The sequence below is a fragment of the Arvicanthis niloticus genome, chromosome 18 (assembly GCF_011762505.2).
Source record: "Arvicanthis niloticus isolate mArvNil1 chromosome 18, mArvNil1.pat.X, whole genome shotgun sequence".
Taxonomy (NCBI): Eukaryota; Metazoa; Chordata; class Mammalia; order Rodentia; family Muridae; genus Arvicanthis; species Arvicanthis niloticus.
Genome location: NC_047675.1, coordinates 15,572,603 through 15,591,158, shown reverse-complemented (window position 1 = coordinate 15,591,158; position 18,556 = coordinate 15,572,603). Strand labels below are relative to the sequence as shown.

At 40.9% G+C, this 18,556-nt stretch overlaps 1 protein-coding gene across 2 annotated transcripts; it reads right to left on the bottom strand.

Annotated features, from left to right (window-relative positions):
* Nucleotides 1–1,433: 1,433 nt before the first annotated feature.
* Cnep1r1 (CTD nuclear envelope phosphatase 1 regulatory subunit 1) lies at nt 1,434–16,865 on the bottom strand. 2 transcript variants are annotated; one of them, XM_034522990.2, is made up of 6 exons: nt 16,468–16,865; nt 15,505–15,576; nt 11,017–11,090; nt 6,697–6,806; nt 6,117–6,171; nt 1,434–2,751 (listed from the first exon to the last, which is right to left on the bottom strand). In XM_034522990.2, exons 1-6 carry the CDS (start codon nt 16,490–16,492, stop codon nt 2,710–2,712), a joined length of 378 nt encoding a protein of 125 aa, XP_034378881.1. In that variant the 5' UTR covers nt 16,493–16,865; the 3' UTR covers nt 1,434–2,709. The 2 variants fall into 2 exon arrangements, with proteins under 2 accessions (XP_034378881.1, XP_076771681.1); XM_076915566.1 differs by lacking the exon at nt 1,434–2,751 and adding an exon at nt 3,676–3,842 and having other exon boundaries at nt 16,468–16,585.
* Nucleotides 16,866–18,556: the final 1,691 nt, after the last annotated feature.

Genomic DNA, 18,556 nt, shown 5'->3' with positions numbered 1-18,556 from the left:
TGCTATTGCCTTGTCTTACACTGCATTACACTTACATTGTGATTAGGTAGTCATCTAAGAATTTCAAGGCCAGTAGTCATATGAGAAATAAGCCAAGACATTCCTCTGGTTCCAGATTCACCACTAAGATCCATATGATCAAGGAGAGGCTTCTCTCTATTCACAAAGACTTTAAAGTTTGCAAAACATCAAAAGGAGTAAAAAAGCCATTTTGATTGTTTCAAAAAAGAAACTTACTCTTGAAAGAGAAGTTTCGTTGCTTGCCTCTGAACAGTCTGGGATTAGCCTGTTGCTCTCTCACTTATTATAACTTTGATGAGGCACCTGTGGTGATTGTGGAAATGCTGACGACTCTGAAAAAGTTGCTATTAAATGCCCTGCTGCCCAGTTCATTCCACAGGATTCATTTATGAACAAGTCTATCTGCTCATGTCAAAGCGCTTACTTGCTATGCCTTAGGGACTCTAGAAATGAATAGCTATACCCTGGTCCTGACATCACGGGTTTTACAGAACACTTGTAGCTCTAGGCTGCCTTTAATGAAGTTACTGTAGATGTACACTTTTAATAATTATCCTGGCTGGGTCTAGTGGCATACATCCATTAATCTCAGCACTCGGGAGGTAGAGGCAGGAGGATCTCTGTGAGTTTAAAGCCAGCCTGATCTACATAGTGAGCTCTAGGACAGCCAGTGCTACATAGTGAAACCAGGTCTTAAAAAAACAAAACAAACAAACAAGCCAAAAGATTAATTATCCTGAGGCTGCAGAGATGGCTCAGCACTGGCTACTCTTGCAGAGCACATAGACCAAGTTTACATGCATATCCAGCTAAATCTCTTCTAGGGGAGAAGAGCCAGATTTTAATCAAACACTCAAAGGAGTCTCTACTCTCAATACTAAGAGCCTTAAAATCTTCTTTGGCTTTACACTCTTGGAGAAATTCCCAACCCAAGTCTGTAAGAGCAATGTAACAAACCCTGCGTTTCCTGAGCAAAAGCCAATCACTATTAGACCACGAATAAGGCACTGGGAAGGCTAATGATTTAGAACTGCCATACCTGCAACTGTGTTTGGTATACAAGACAGAATTACAGTAAGATAGGAGCTGGAGACAGCTCAGCCAGTAAGCGCTGTAAAAGCCCTGCCTGTTCTTGTAGAGGTTTGGGGTTCAATTCCTGGTTCCCACATGGTGGCTCACAACCATCTGTAACTCCACTTCCAGGGGATCTGATGTCCCTTTCCTACTTGCACAGGCCCTAGACACACAAGTGGCACACAGATATACATGAAGGAAGAACTCTCATACACATAAAGCTAAAACTCGAGTAAAATACCTAATTTGGAATTAGCTTGTATCTGGTACATAGAATATGTTTATATTTTTTTTCTAGTTGCAGACACAATAAACCAAAGAAAATCTCTAACCACTAGTTATATATAAAGTATTTATTTTTATACACATATTTACCTACAAAATTTACAGAAAATGAAACAATGCAGAACATATAGAACACCCTCTTAGAGAGTTCTTAGAAGCAGAGGGTTTTATTGCTGCAATTCAGAGAATGCAATTTTATACACAGGAAAGTCAAGATGAACACATTAAGTTAAATGGCAGCTTTGTTAAACGTTTTTGTCCTATTATTCAAATTTAGTTGAATGTTGGATGAAATTTAAAATATTGCTCATGAAGTAATTTAATGTTTTCAAAATCTTCTAATAAACAGGTAAAAGGCACCTCTAGCACTTTAAGCATTTACAGCAATCCTGACAGTTTCATTTTAAGGGCTCCCATAGTACATGTGGCTGTTGCGCATACACAGTATGCCGCCAACCCTCTCCAGCAGTGAGAATTGCAGGCTCTGGTTTGTGGTGTGGTTCCGTGTTCCGTGATAGGCTGAGCCCATTAGCTACACCAGTACTAGTGAAACACGTCTACCACAGCATAAAATCCAGTCACCTAAAAAGGACCTTCAAATTCCCAGACAATACATAATTTTTTAACTTGTACATTCAGAAGACTTTGGGGTGTTTTTACAAATTGTTTTTTTAAAAAAAGTAATTCAGTGTTAAATGAAAAAATTTACTGAAAAATATAATAGTTGGCAGAATCCAGTATTGGGCCAAACAAAAATTGTCGAAACATGTATAAATTTTTCAACATAATGGAGATGAGACTTGCTCAGTCTAAGTGGAATCTGATGTGGTTCCTGCAGCGCAATGAGAAGAGGCGTTAAGAATGAAAGGCACACGTAATAGCCAGTTTAAGGAGCTGTGGAGATGTCGAGCAGATGGGTCCTGAAATACTGGTGCAGGAGAACACAGTCCAAACATTTTCCTCTTGGTTTAACATTGGCATTGATTTGCTATTTACAGTAGTTTGCAAAAATACATTATAAAAACTGAAGGAGGTTTGGTTTCTAAGTTTAACTTAGTAATACGCACATACTTCATCTGCAGAGTTCTGTGCAGGGGCTGAAGTGCTGAAGTGACACTAATACTGAACACAGGTAATCAAAGGTACTGAGGCGGGTGCTGAGAGCTCAGCCAGCATCATCAAGATCATCTGGGCAAATATTGCATGCTTCTTGTCAGTTGCTGCTAAACTGTCACATGTCCAACTCCCAAAGGAATCCCTGATGGCATTTTGCTGTATCACTTACTTGAGGAAAGACTGGTTTAGGTTCCCTAACAATAGTGCAGACTGTCATTGAACATGAGGTCTAGGTTTCAAAATTAGTTTGCCTGTCTGTAGAAAGAAAAGGAAAAAGAAGTCAGTTCACAATTCTATTTAAAATACCACCAGTTATTTCTGAACTTTTAAAAGCATTTGAGGACCACTGTATCAGGAAAAGGCACTTGTTGCCAAGGTTGATAATCTGAGTTCAGCTCCCAAACCAATATGATAGAAACAGAACTGACTACTCCATAGCGTTCTCTTTCTCATGGGCACTGTGGCTTACACACACACACACACACACACACACACACACACACACCCCACACACACACACTCAATCCATTCATTCATTAATAAATAAAAAGCTAAAAACATTTCTTTTAAAAGAGGTATTTGGTGGAGCCGGTGAAATGTCTCAGCCAGCAGAGGGGTCCTACTGGCAAGTCTGACCACCTTAGTTCAATCCCAGGGCCCAAATGAGGAAGGAGACAAATGATTCCTGATTGTGCTCTCATCTCCCCTGCTTCCCAAGTGCTGGGAAGAACACCACACCACTACACCCAATAACATCCACACTTGTCCTGATCTTTGTTAATTGTCAAATGCTTCATGGTGACATTGTCCAGTTAGACTGTCACTAGCCTTATGCAGGTGAGTACTTGAAATGGAACTAGTTTAAATAGAGATGTTTTGTAAAAGATGAAAATGTTGAGGAAAATACCAAAAAAGGGGGAGTGTGAAGTCAGTAAAAAGAAAAAAATACACTAAATGGAAACTGCAACTTTTAGAGATTTGGTGGGTTTTTTTTTTGTTTTGTTTTTGTTTTTTTTTTGAGCCAGGGTTTCACTATATAGCCTTAGCTGACCTGGACTGGCCTTGAAATCACAGAGATCCACTTGGCTCTGCCTCTCAAGTGTTGTGATTTATGTATCCTATTAAACTAAATTTTATTTATGATATATAAAATTATTTGGACAAAATGCTTCTTTCCACATAAAGTTTTTATTTCCTTAAGTTAAAAAGTAAACTAAAGGGCAGGGTGGTGGTGGCACATGCCTTTGATCCCAGCACTTGGGAGGCAGAGGTAGTCAGATCTCCAGGTTCAAGTCAAGCATGTTCTACAGAGCATGTTTCAGGACCTCCTGGGCTACAGAGAAACCCTGTTTTGAAAAACAAACAAACAAAAAGTAAAGTAAGAAGCTGAAGACACTGCTCAGCAGTTAAGAGCAAACATGGCTGCTGGCTGAGATGGTGCATGATTTTAATCTCTACACTTCAGAGGAAGAGACAGGAGGATCTCTATGAGTTTTGAGGCCAGCCTGGTCTACAAATCGAGAACAGCCAAGGTGGTACAGAGAAACCCTGTCTTTAAAAGCAAACAAACAAACAAAACAACAACAAAAGAGCCAACATGACGACTCACAACTATCTATAACTCTAGTTCCAGGTACAAACATGGTGCACAGACAAGTATGCAGGCAAAATACCTGTACACATAAAAATAAATCCTGGGGCTGGAGAGATGGTAGTTAAGTAGTTAAGTAGTAGTTAAGAGCACTGGCTCTTGTTCTTCCAGAGGACACAGATTCAATTCCCAGCACCCACAGGGCAGCTCACAATGTCTGTACTCCAGTTCCAGGGAATCCAACATCTTCACACAGACATGCATGCAGGTAAAACACCAATGTACATAAAATTAAAAAAAAAATAAATAAATAAAAATAAATCTTAAAAAACCCAACAGTCAGGGATATGAATACTCATAAACTTCTGGTGGTCAGAATATTTTAAGAAATATTTTTGGGTCTTTTTGGTTTGGTTTGGGTTTTTTTTTTTTTTTGAGACAGGGTCTCTCTGTAGAACTTGCTCTGTAGACCAGACTGGCCTCAAACTAAGAGATCTGCCTGCCTCTGCCTCCCTAGTGCTAGGATTAAAGGCATGAGTCACCACCACCTAACTAAGAAATGTTTTTGTAGAGCTGAGCCACATATATAAAAACTAAGTTGTAACAGTAATAATAAAGTAGATACCATATAATTCAAACTTTTCTTTTTAAGGGTTTATCTGAAAGTAGCTAGATTTGGCTGAAAGATTTACACAGATGTGTTAGTAAACTGTTGTTTGGGTGTCTACTGTGTGCCAGGGACCACGTGAAGTGCTAAAAGATTTAGTAATAAACAACACAAAGCAACTTCTACCACAGTGCAATTTAATTCCAGTGGGAAACAAACACACACAGTATGAAGGATGGGAAAACAATTGTATGTCAGATAGGAGGTAAATTTACAAGGCAACCAGTATGTAACTAGATATACCAAAGACTTCAACTGAGATAATTTGGGTAGAGAAATGAGCCTGGGACTTTGCATGCGCTTAATGGCCAATAATTAGCGACTCTTAAATGGGTCAACATGTCCCTTTACTAGAAGCTAATAAGAATACACAACAAGATGTAAAAACATGATTAATCAGGAAACTAAGGCATGAGACATGCAAGTCTGAGACCAGCTTCAATAACATAGCAAATTCCAGGCTAGCCTAGGCTACAAACCAAAACTCTGTCTCACAATTTAAAAAAATAATAAAAATGAAAAAGATGCAACTGTCAACACTACTACTTTGTCTGGCACCACTACCTGTAGTTGTCCCAAAAGGCTCAAGTGTTAAAGGCTTGGCTTCTAGCCACCGGCATGTTAAAGTAACTGAGTAACAAGGGGACAATGTCATCAATGGAGTAAACCACTGGTGCATTCATAGCCAAGGCGAGTGGGGCCTAGTCAGAAGATACAGGTCACCAAGGGGAGAGACTTTGAAAAGTCTATTTTGTTTATGGAACTTACACTGTAAACCAGGCTTGTCTCTGCCTCCTGAGTGCTGGGGTCAAAGGTGTGTGACAACAAGCCTGGCTAAAAGGTTTTAGGTAAAATCTTGTTTTGATCATATAGTCTTAACCCCATTTCTGCTTTTTTCACTCAGTACTGTTTATCTTCAGGCTAATCTCAAATTTGTATACTGCTAAGAAGAGCCTTGAACTTTGATCTTCCTGCTTCCACCTTTAAGTGCTGGGATCACAGGTGTCCACGTCATGCCTGGTTTCCTGTGGTGCTGAAGATCAAACCCAAGGCTTCACAGATGGTAAGCATTCTACCAGCTCAGGCTCTGCCTTCACTCTTGACTCTCGTCTCAGTTCCCTGGCACTGAGGTTACAGGTTGTGTGCCACCATGCCTGATCTAAAAAACCCAAAGGTCTGCTTTCCTAAAACCAAACATGTCAGTACTCCCTCCCCATTTTTGTTTCTTTGAAAGAGTCTCACTATGTACAACAGGGTGGCTTTGAACTTGAAGTAATCCTCTTGCTTTCCAAGGGTAGAGATTAAGACATCAGCAATCATACCTGGCTACAGGTCTATTTATTCTAATGAAAAAATACTTACGTCATCACAAGACATATTGTATTCTGCTAATACCGTTCGACATCGAGCAGCTATACTGAACCAACGTGGTCAAAGGAAAATTCCCAATGCAAGTCAAACTTCTGTTATGGTTTACACATGAAATGTTGCTCCAAAAGGCTCAAGTGTTAAAGGGTTGGTCCTGAGCCAGTGGCGTATTGGAGTAACTGAATAACAAAGGGACAAACGTCATCAATGGAGTAAACCACGGGCACATTCATAGTGGGGGGGGGGGTGCGGTGTGTGTGGGGGGTTAGGGCTTAGTCAGATTAGGATACAGGTCACTGAGGAGTGACTTTGAAAGGTATAGCTTGTTCCTGAACCCTTCACTTTGTTTTACCCCATGCTCCCTGCCATGACGCACTGCCTTACCACAGCCAAAATACAACTGGGCCAGCCAATCACGGTCTGAACCCATAAAAGTCAGGAGTCAAGACAATCTCAGGTATTGAATCCATGGGGATGGAACGTGATTAGCATAGCTTCTAACAACCACTTAGGTACCAGAGAAGGTTCTTCAGCTTAGTTACGATAACAAGATTCAACTCGTGGTAAAGGATACATTGATGGTGCCACTACTCTTTTGTGTATTCCAGCAAAGAACAAGCCTATGAGAGTTATACAGCTAATAGTGAAAAACGGATGGTTCCATAATGACGTGAAGAAGGACACCTGTAAAAGAAAAGTGTGAGATAGAAAGTCTTAGGACATTGATTCCTACCTCCCTAACTATACAGACATTTGTAATGTTTTATCATCTAAACCACAAGCGCATGAAGACTTCCAACAACTCTAGTTTTCTTTATTGTGCTGTGAAAACAAACTAATACTTGATCTTTTTAGTATGGTAAGATAACAGCAATATATATCACTCCTGCCAAACTCTATAAACTGTTTCAAATTCATTCCTAAAAATGAGGCCTTCACACACACACACACAGAGAGAGAGAGAGAGAGAGAGAGAGAGAGAGAGAGAGAGAGAGAGAGAAACATACACAGGAAAGGGAGTTTCTCTGTGTAGCCCTGGCTGTCATGGATTCACTTCTGTAGAACAAGCTGGCCTCAGTGATGATCACTTGCCTCTGTGGGATTAAAGGAGTAGCACTGGCCTTCAGTCTCAATGAAAACACAGATTAAATTTGATTTATTTATCTCCCCATCAAAAAGCCTCCTCAAGGTACACACCTTTAATTTCTGACACTCAGGAGGTAGAGGAAGGTGGGTATCTGTGAGTTCAAGGCCAGCCTGGTCTATATAGGTAATTCTAGAATAGCTGCATGGTGAGACATTGTCTCAAAAAATTAAAACCAACCAACAAAAGCTTCCTTAATCAGACCTGCTCTGTCATTCATAACCTGGTCACACACCCATCTTCCTCTCCTGCCCCATCTTCCACACATAAGCTACTTTCCTTGTTAGCTTAATTTTTACAGCTTCTCCACCACCTTTGCTTGAAATAAATGAAGCTTATTTGAAATTTTTTTAAAAGCTGTTTTTAAAGCTACTTGAATAAAGAATGATGAAAACTATGACATTTAAAAAATGAAGTTGCCTTTGAAGCTGCTCCGATTCTAATGGCCACAGGTCGCTGAAGTGGGGAACCTGGCTAGTAGGTACCTATAAAGAACTAGAAGTCAAGAGAAAGAGAAAGGGCTTCATTTAGATCTGGGCATAATGAAATGACTGCAGGAGAGTAGGAAACACAATTCTAAGATTATGTAGAGGGGACAAGAGTCCACCAGGATCCATGCTTGGAACAAGAAGGGCACCAAAGGCAGAAGGCTGGGAAATAAAAATGACCAAGAAGGAAAAGATGAACATGTAGAGTGTCTAGAAAAAGAAAGCAAATGGACTGATAACTACAAGAAGAAATACTCAAGGGAAATACACCACTTCCCCATGTGAGATACCTCATGGATTAAGAGAGAGAGCTAAACACACATACACATTCAAGACAAAGTAAAGCACTAGACATGTATGATCAATAAGGCCAAATTAAAGAACAAGACTGAAAACTCTAGGAGGGAAATATTCCTAAGATGAGGTGATGCTGAAGACAAACTAAGGCCCAGAGATCTTTCTTTGCTTTCTGTTTTGTGAGATAGAGTCTTTTTGCAATCTTTGAAGTTTACTGGCTGCAAGATGGTTGGCTGGAAAAATGCTTGCCACCAAGCCTGATAACCTGAGCTCAATCCTCCAGACCCACATGGTAGAAGAAAAGAGCTAACACCTCCAAGCTGTCTTCTGACCGCCACAAGAGTGGCAAACTCTCAGTCTGACCCCCCTCCTTCTTCTCTAAATAGAGAAATAAATAAGTGTAATTTAAGGAAATCTGAAGGTTTTTTCTGTTTTGTTTTTGTTGACAAGGTTCCTCCGTATGTTCCTAGCTCTTCTGGAACTCATTCTGTGAACCATGCTTACCTCAAATTCAGAGATCCATCTGCCTCTGCCTCACCAAGTGCTGGCATTAAAGGGTGTGCCAACATGCCTGACTGAAACTCTGAGGTTTGACTTCAAGATGGATGGCTGTGTCTATACAATGTTAGCACATAAAGTATTTTGTATTTTATGTGCACCTATGTGTACAGTCTATGTGTGTGAACTCACTTGCTTGTGTGGAGGCCACAGGTTGACACAGGATTCTTCCTCCATTACCCTTCACCTTATGTTTTAAGACAAGGACTCTCACTGAACCTAAGTTTACTGATTTGGCTAAACGGCTGACCAGCCAGCCCTGGGATCCTCCATTCATACCAACCCTGTTCTCCCTAGCACCAGGGTTAGACTCAGACTGTCACGTCTGGTTTTTCTATGGTTGTCGGTTATGAGCTAGGTCCATATGCTTACACAGTAGGCACTCTGCCCACTGAGCCACCTCTTCAAGCCCAATACTTAATATTCTGAAAGTTGTTTGGTTTTTTTTTTCCTGTTGTTATTTAGCAATAATGCCTTACCATGTAACTCAAGCTGGCCTCTGTGTCTTAAACCTCCTGGTTTAGTCTGCCATGATGCCAAGATTACAGGACCACACCACCACACCTGGCTGTATGTTTTATTTTAATTAGGTCAGTTGTTCTAGCCTCTTTCCCTCCATGGCAACAATCAATAACATCGAAACAGCAGTTTCCTCCTTTCAGGAGTTTGCAATCTCATTTCTTTCCCTGGCTTTTATATTCATACCTCCTGCTTCAGACACAATTGCTGGTTAGAACTCTCATCAGGTTTGGGGTTATTAAATACTGAAGTAAAAAGAGCCAACCCTAAGGCTAACAGCTATCTTCTCACCTAATTTAAAAAATTACATTAACTACATAGTTTTGGGCCTATTTCCGATTACATTTAATTCTTCATTTTATTAAGATCTCAACTAGCTGAAATCAGCTTATATTTTTCTCAATTAGAAGTAGACTCATTTCCCAAGACAGAATTTTTCAATCTTCTTGCCAACCTCCTTTCACCCTTCCCCTACAGATGAGTACCAAGTACAGCCTTCAGATCAGAGTTCTATAAATGAACTCACAGGAGAGTTATCTGTCTGCAATAAAGCTCCCTCCATTAACATAAAACTCCAACACCAACCTTCCCTGCTTCCTGCCCTTTCTCAACATCTCTCCTTTAGTGGACAGTCAGGGAGGCTACATGCTAAACAGTGCCCGGGGCTGTCGGGACTGCCACCTAGACAGAACAACAGATGTAGTCTATTCAATTATAACTTTAAAAGAGGGCTTATTTTTAAGATTTCTGAAAATTATGAGACTGAACTGAACAGCTGGGGAGAGGTAATCACTGAGAAACCTGAGAGTCGCTGGATGTGGTGGCATGCGCCTGGAATCCCAGCATTTGGGAAGTGAAGGCAGAGGCAGGTCCATCTCTGTGAGTTTGAGGCTAGCTTGGTCTACACAGCAAGTTCTAGGACATCTAGGACTACACAGTGAGACCCTGTCTTGAAGGAAGAAAAGAAGAGAAAAGGAATCACATAAACAAAAACAAAATACAAAAAAGAAAAGAAAAACCCAAGACTGTAGGTTTTCTAATAAAAAAGGACTGAGCTTGAAATTAAGGTACTAGGAGAAAGAGATAGAAACCTCAGAAACATTTTATCAGCTTTCATCAAATAACCCTTCAAGAGCTAACATTATGAAATTCCATATTGCATTTGGTATAGTGAAGCTCCTACCCAGTGCCCAGTGGGAGACCTCTCGGTGCTTCCTATATTAAACTCCAGGCAAGAAACGTGGAAGGACTAATGCAGAAAAAGAAAAGCTTTGCTAACTCAAGGGGTTAGCCCGTGTTCTCTTCAACGACAATGAAAACACACAGAATTAACTGTGACTCTGTGGATCAGGTCACTCAGAGATCAAGTTATAACTCAATTCTGTCAACTTCAATGAGCTCCATGGCCTAGAAATCAGTGACTTGGTTTCTTTCCTGATTTTGGCCACTTGGTCTAATGTTTATCAGCTTATCAGTTATATTTGTCTTTTTTTTTTTTTTTTTTTTTTTTGCATGTCATCTCAAATGCTTTTTGGAATGAAGAAAGGCATCAACAGACAATTCACTTAATTGCAATTTTAAAAAGCTCATACTAATGACAGGAGATGAACAAAACTGAAGGAAAAAAATGTTCATGTGGAAGAGAAAAATTCAAAAAATGAGTTAAGAAATAGCAATCAGAGTAAATGTTCTTAGGTCCTTTCCCTTATAAGTAACTCACAACAGCCAACTGGAGCTTTCCTTAAGCAAATGATTACAGAGCATGTTGTTAATATAAGGATTAACATCATTAGTGGCAGGTACAGGTACCTCTGCATATTTCATAATTAGCATCACTGCACCCAGTATCTTATTTAATCTGCTAAAGACTTTAAAACAAAATTTCTACCTTTTGTGTCTCAGGATCTATTAGCCAGTTCCAGGCACCAGTAGCTGTGCAGACAGACACCACTATAAGAAGCACTGGTGAGAGATAAACACAAAATTAGGAAGCAGACACACCCTCCTCCCCTTCTTGTCTTGATACCACTTCCAGCAGTGCCTGAGAAACACAGCCAAAGACTGTAACACTTGATGATAGTGGATCAAGAGTCAGACTCGTCATTTGGGGACTCTCTTCAACATTCTGAACCCTGGCAACTGAAGAACAGCAACTTTCTGCTTCTTGTTTAGAATTCATGAGAATGAAAATTAATACAATTAAAACCAAGAAGCTAGATGGCAACATTTTAACATAAGACCCCATGTTCAACATGAGACTTCCATTGTGGTTTTGAGCTGATTCTGCAAAGCTTGTAAACTCCAATTGGAAAGGAAAAGAAAATTCCTATTTTCTAATGTAAACACACAAAGGCTCCTTTCTGAAGCACATAGCGGCCCAGTGGGTTCGAACTGAGGGGCTGTGCCATGCAGACTACTGCTGCTGAGTTAAACAAAGGTCAGTGCTGGTGAGTGTGGAATCACTGTGGAGCACACCAATCAGTTCTGATTTTATAAAGGGACTGAAAGAAAGGACTTAAGGGCTAGTAGAAACCAGAAAGGGTTTAGTTTTTTCCCCACCAAGCTTTTCTGTGTGTGTGTGTGTGTGTGTGTTCACATGTGTGTGCCATGGTGCACACACACACATGGTGCATGTGAAGATCAGAGGTACCTGTGGAAGCTGGTTCTCACCCTACACCAGATGGCTCCTGGGGACTGAACTCAAGTAATCAGACAATACTTTTACCTGCTTAGCCATCTTGCCAGCTCGCCCCACCTTCATCTAAATAGATTATAATTAAATTGAAGAAAAAGAATTAAAGGACACCAGGATTTAGCTAATGCTATGGAGCTAAAGACAGTTCTTTTATTTCAGTTACGCTTCATGGATTTACGAATGGGAAGCATTTTCAGAAAACAGAAACATAGTAAAATCTTAATCACCTGCAATTTCTAGAGATGGGGGTAATAAAAAAATCATTTTAAGTATTTAGTAATAGAATCAAAATTATCTCAGCTAAGAACAAATTAAACTCAATCCCTTATTCTATATTTCCAGAAATAAATATATTATATTACACAAGTACTTGTATATAAAATTACAAAACCAAAACCAAAGTTTTAGAAAGGATCTCATACACATGCTTTTATCTCATTGATACACTAGCCAAGCTGATGGCACTTGTGTGAAGCACATGGAAAGTAAAGTGTGTTTATCATATGATGTCTTAAAAGACAGGGCAGCATTACACATATTTTAAAAGGCTTTCTAGCAATGGTTTAGGAGCAACTTCTTTGTAAACAAGAACAGCAAAATCACTACTTATGAATCTGACCAATCAAAACATAGAAGGTGGCTACAGCTTCACAAAGAAAACTAATAAAACTCATTTAAAAGTCAAGATCCCTAACTTCAGCAGGGCTCTTTTAGTCCTGCAGCCTGAGCCAAACCTTGAAATAACGTCTTCACAGGGCTGACGGCTCAATAGGTAAGAGCACGCGCTGCTATTGCAGAGGATCTGGGTTCAGTTCTCAGTACACGGTGGCTCACATCTTTCCTCGCTGAACTCCAGCTCTAGGTCTTTTTGCCCTCCTTGGGTACTAGGCATGCACATGGTGGTGCACATACATACATGCAGGCAAAGTGATTATACAGATTAGAATAAAAATAAAAATTAAATCTTCCAAAAATATGGAACTGGAGACTTGCTTAGTGGTTAAGAGCACTTGTTACAGAGGACATGGGTTTGATTCCCAGCACCACATGGAGGCTCACCATCTCCTCAGACACAGCTGTATATGTGGTGCACAGATGTACACGTAAGCAAAATGTTCATAAAACAATAAACATCTAAAAAAATTAGCAGAAAAACCCCAAAAACAAAAATACCATGCATTTGTGTTGTCTCTGTGGTTCACAAGAGAGCATGTCTAACAAATATAAGACCCTAGATCTTAGTCCCAGCACTGGAAAATAGGTCACATCCTGACTGTACTTTAGGCAGAAATGAAATCTCAGTAGTCCATCTTCCTAAGATTAGCCCAAAGCTGAATGGTACAACACATCTGTGGTCCCAACAACTGGAGAAGCAGAAGTAGGAAGGATCACTGAACCTACGAACTGGAGGCCAGCCTGAGCAAGGCTGTGAGATCCCACATCCAAAAAGATAAGGACTGAAAGGGGAAGGGGAAGAGACAACCTGGTCTCAGTGCAAAGGAGTGGAGCATCCTCCTGGATATCTTGGCTATATGCCTTCACATTTCCCACTATGCCCCTTACTTGGGGCAGTAACTAGAATTCATTCAAATCATACTCTTTGGCCTTCGTACTACTTAGGAACAGGCAGTGGGAAGGTGAAACTCTTTTCTGGGTCAGGCTTCAAAACGTACCATCATGCTGTATTAAAAACCAACTAAGGAGGTCACTGAGATGGCCCATCTGATAACAACGCCTGCCAACAAGCCTGATGACCTGCATTTGAACCCCCGGACCCACAGGTAATGAAGAGAGTTGACTCCAACATGTGGCATGTGAGTGAACCTGCATGTATGTACATATGCGCACAATAAATACATATAATTTTTTTAAAAAAGTCAACTACAAAAGTGTCATAACCTTTGTTTTTTAAAATATCTAGGTAATTTTACATAGATATATCTATATGTATCTGAGTGTATGTATGTATGCTACATGTATGCAGAGCCTCTGAAGAGGTCAGAAGATATGAGCCACCATATAGGTACTGAGAACCAAACTCAGGTCTTCTGCAAGAACAGTAGTAAGCACTCTTACTACCTATCTCTCCAGCCCTATGCCATGACCTTTATACATATAATTGAATGTTTTTTTTGTTTGTTTGTTTTTCGAGACAGGGTTTCTCTGTGTAGCCCTGGCTGTCCTGGAACTCACTCGGTAGACCAGGCTGGCCTTGAACTCAGAAATCCGCCTGCCTCTGCCTCCCAAGTGCTGGGATTAAAGGCGTGGGCCACCACCGCCCGGTGAATACTTTTTTTTAAAAAGCAAGAGCTTTGAGCCTGCTACACAAATGCTCTAGCACTGAGTCATCCCAAGTCAAAATATTTTTTCAAAAAAGATTTATTATTTTAAATTATATATATTTGTATGTGTTCATAGGGATTTGTGTACATGTCTGCAGAATCTAAAAGAGGGTGTCAGATAGCCTGGAGCTACAATTACAGGTGGCTGATATAAGTGCTGGGACCTGAACCTGTGTCCTCTACAGGATTAGTGTGCACTCTGAGTCACCAGGCCACCACTCCAGCTCCAAAGTAGGATTTTTCTTAACAAAACTGTACTTTGATAGCTTGTAGGCAAATTGTGCGTTGCTTAGGGAGTTTCTTATGTGTGGTATGTACATATTTATGTATTTACACTGAGCATGTGTGTGAACAGCCAGAAATCAATGTACAACTTAATTTCTGAAACAGAATAGCTCACTGAATCTAGAGCTCACACAGTACTAAAATTTTTATTGTGTTTTTAATGAAAGTTAAAATTTTTAATAAAAAAATATGTATCTTGAGGCTGGAGAAATGGCTTAACAGTTAAGAACACTGGCTGCTTTTCTAGAAGTTCAATTCCCAGCACCCACAGTTGACAACTTACAACCCTCTGTAACTCCAGTGCTAAAGAATCTTTTGGGGATTGAACATATGTAGTATACAAACATAAGTGCAGGCAAAACACCTGTACATATCAAATAAAGCAGGAATAATATGTGGGGAGGGGGCACCTGGAGAGACCGCTCAGGAGTTAAGAGCACTTGTTTTTACAGAGAACCTGGGTTCAGTACCCAGCACCCACACAATAGCTTAGTCACTAGCAACTCCAGCTGCAGGGTATACGCTACCCTCTTCTGGACTCTGCAGGCAGCAGCATGTAGTTAAAATTTAAAAATATGTATTTTCATAGAAAAATAAAACTTCAACCATATAAAATAATCTGTCCTTTTAGGGTAACCAGTCATAATTTCCTTTTTCTTTAAAAAAATTATTTACTGTGTATGTAGCTGCACGATACGTACAGACATGCATGCCACACAGCATAAATGTGAAGGTCAGAAGAGAAGTTTTTTGGAGTCCACCCTCTCCTTCCCCCTTTAAATGGCTTCTCAAGATGCAACTAAGGCTTGCAGGCTCTAACTGCATTCACCAGAGCCATCTTGCCGGCTCATAATTTTCTTCAGTACTTCTTTGTCATACATTGTCAACAGCACTAAGTAATACACTTCAAAGTTGTCTAAACTCAGAAATATTATAGCTTAGTAAAACAAAGATTTACTAGTCAAAAGTTTTAAGTGAAAGGGAGTCGTTCCTACTTAGGAATAAAGCTATCAACCGCACTTTATGTTCCCTTAGAAAGCATTCAGCAACTTACTTCTCCAACGTCCAGTGGCAGGTTGCAAGCAATGAATATATTCAGTAAGTCTTCTTTCGAAAGCCTTGAGATCTAGATAAAGAGAATTCAGTTCTCTACCTGCTCTTTCTACTCAGAACTTGACAAAATGAAATTTTAGGTCAATAAACGGTTAAAGGTCTTGTACATCAAATAACTTGTGTCATGTGCTGTTTGCTTATAATGGCAATTTTAAGTACACAACAAAAACATCACTTTTCTTTCATCCGATTTCTCGAAACCGGTTGGTCTACTTTTAGAAGCTTGAAAACTGGTCTGCTGGAAGACCAGCAGCAACTTCAGCGAGAGCCAAAAGCTGAACTGGGGCAGTTACAAGTAAAAGGGACCAAAAGCCAGCTTAATTCTAACTCCGTGGAACCAAGAACTTTCTGTTGAAACATCAAAATCCATGAGGTCTAGTTGACTACAATTATCCGATTCAGGCCCCAGCTCTTATCATTAATTGATGGATGGCTATGTAGTATGGGCTTACTAGACTTCCGTAGACAGATAGCGGGCTGTGCAAGATACTCCCTTTCTTCCTCGGAATGGGTTACCGGTGATCGTGCGGCCGGCAGCAGAGCGCCTACACCTTCTGCTGTGACAGCGTACCTCTGAATGAAGTGGGGTGTTATTACCACAGAGGTGTTTTGTTGTGTTTTTTTTTTAAACAAAACAAAACTTTGGAAGGCCAAGAACACTTCCAAATCCCGGCAATTACAGAAACCAAGGAAGAAATTAGGATTACGGCTCGTGAGGGTTGTCAGACAAACGGAAAATGAATTCGCACTCTACAACACGCAAGGGCTCGTCAATGAGAAGGGCCCCCAGCCCCAGCGGGGGGAAGGCGGCACCCCTCCGCGGCCGTGCGCCCCGCGCCCCGGCCCCGCCGCCCTCGTGACCTCCTCAGCCTCGGGACGGGACCGAGCGGACGACACACTCTACCTTCCGCCTGTTCCAGCGAGTTCATGTCGGGCGGCAGCTCCGGTCACCGCCGCGGCCCGGTACTCATCGCAGCCCGCCCTCCCCGCCCCGCCGGCAGCGCCAACTCCCACCTCTAACCGCTTCCCTCAGTCCCGCCCCTTCGCACCGCCCATTTTAAAGAAACGTTAAGCTTATTGGGTATCTCTGTCAGACCCCTCAACTAAACTAATTTTCTATTGGCTGATTTCAGCAAACGCCTTCGGAGACCCAGCGCTAGACGTTCAGCTGGAAGGGCCGAGACTAGCGAGCAGCCAGGCTGATATAGCCATGGCGCCGCCTCCTGCCTCGGGGAGGAACTGAAGTCAGTCCAAACATACTTCGTTTTTAAGCTTGGTTCCTTTCTTAGTTCTTAAAACAATGGTTGGGCGCCCACTACCTTCTGGGCAGTATTCTGGTTGCCAAGGAGAGATCACCAAGCTATCCCTGCCCTCAAGGAACTAAAGAGAAACTAAACTAAGTTCAGCAGTAAGTAACCAGAAGCCTCACAAGTGGATTTCCTTGATTATGATTTCTCTTCTTTAGATATCCAATTCCTTAAAGAATTTCTTTCTTGGTTATTTTCTTCTCGTGTCGTCCAATATAGTCATAAAGAATGAAAAATATGCCTCAGTAACTATAACAAAAAAATGTACAGGATTAACAAAATTAACATTTGATTAAAATGTCCTGTTTATTTCCTGGTGGTCATTGATTCATTCAAGAGGTATTTATTGCATGGCATGTTACACATTGTGTTTATCCGGTTTTACATTTATGACCAAGGTAGATAAGATTACGTTCTTCACAGTGAAAGGTTGCAGGGAGCAATAAAAATACAAGTAAGCAATTGATTTCAGATAACAGTAGTTCTATGGAAAAAGCAACAGATATTAAAAACAGTTAGAAGGAGGGAGGTTTAAGAGTGTTGCAAGGACATTTGAGCTGAGAGTCCCAAGATGGCAGAAAAGAATCCAGACGCACAAATCAGGGCTGAGTGAGTCTTTGAATAGCACCACCACTTTTCCAAAATTGATACATTGAGTGCTTTACTCATCTTCAATCTTCCTCTGGAACTGAACTTAGAGGCAGTGCAGATGCTGCACACTGAACGTGAGTCTTCTACAAGAGTTGGGAACCTTTCTAATGCCTGAGCCACCTCTCCTGCCTCTTGGGTCAAAATTCAAATGTAAAGCATTAATCAGGACGCGGAAGACGTGACACCAGGCACATGAGACAGCCAGTGATATTACATCTTTGAGTTGGATGAAGAGATGACTACTGGTACTCTGAACCTTCTTTGATTTCTTCTTCAATGCTCCATTTCTGCATCTCCAAGTCTAATTCATCCCATTTTGTTTTGGCACACATCAGTACTTACAGAACGTCTATTTCTGTTGGGTGACACTCTTCCAGGAGAAGCATAAACAAGTGTCTACTTGCCACAGATAAGGAACTGACAAAAGGGTGAAGCCAGGATAAACTCCAGAGTCTAGTGTGGTGATCCAGGGGTTATTTACAGGAGTGCGGATGTCTGTGTGTTTCGGGCATGTGCAGGAGTGTAAGTACGCTCAGAGCTCAGAGACTGGATCCTCCTAAGACGGGGGATATGGGATATTGTGAGGACCAAACTTACATCTTCTAAAAGAACAGGACACACTCTTAGCTGCTGAGCCGTGCCACCAGCTCCATCACTGGCAAGTCTGAAAAACTAGATATAACACCTTTTGTCTCCAAAAAGATGCCACACCGGTGAGCACACCCACAGACAAAGAAAGGAAACCCATCCATCAAGCTGGGGTAGCTATTCGTGTATTGGATAAAGTAGAACTCAAACCAGAATCAGTCGGAAGAGATAAAAAATGGCTAGATAGTGTTAAAAACTTTTTTTAAAAGTGATATTTTTTTTTTTAAAGAAGGGGGTTGAAGAGATGGCTCGGTGGTTAAGATTACTGGCTGCTCTTGCAAAGGATCCAGGTTCAATTCCAAGCACTCACATGGTGGCTTATAACTGTCTGTAACTCCAAATCCAGGGATCTAATGCCCAATTTCGTCCTTGAAGGGTACAAGGCAC

Excerpts from the sequence above, each read along its gene's own strand:
- Cnep1r1 (XM_034522990.2), bottom strand. The coding sequence starts at position 16,492 with ATGAACTCGCTGGAACAGGCGGAAG. Across the intron at positions 6,172-6,696 it reads AGAGTAGTGGCACCATCAAT|TATAGCTGCTCGATGTCGAA; the intron begins GTATCCTTTACC and ends ACGTTGGTTCAG. Across the intron at positions 2,752-6,116 it reads ACAATATGTCTTGTGATGAC|ACAGGCAAACTAATTTTGAA; the intron begins GTAAGTATTTTT and ends TTCTTTCTACAG.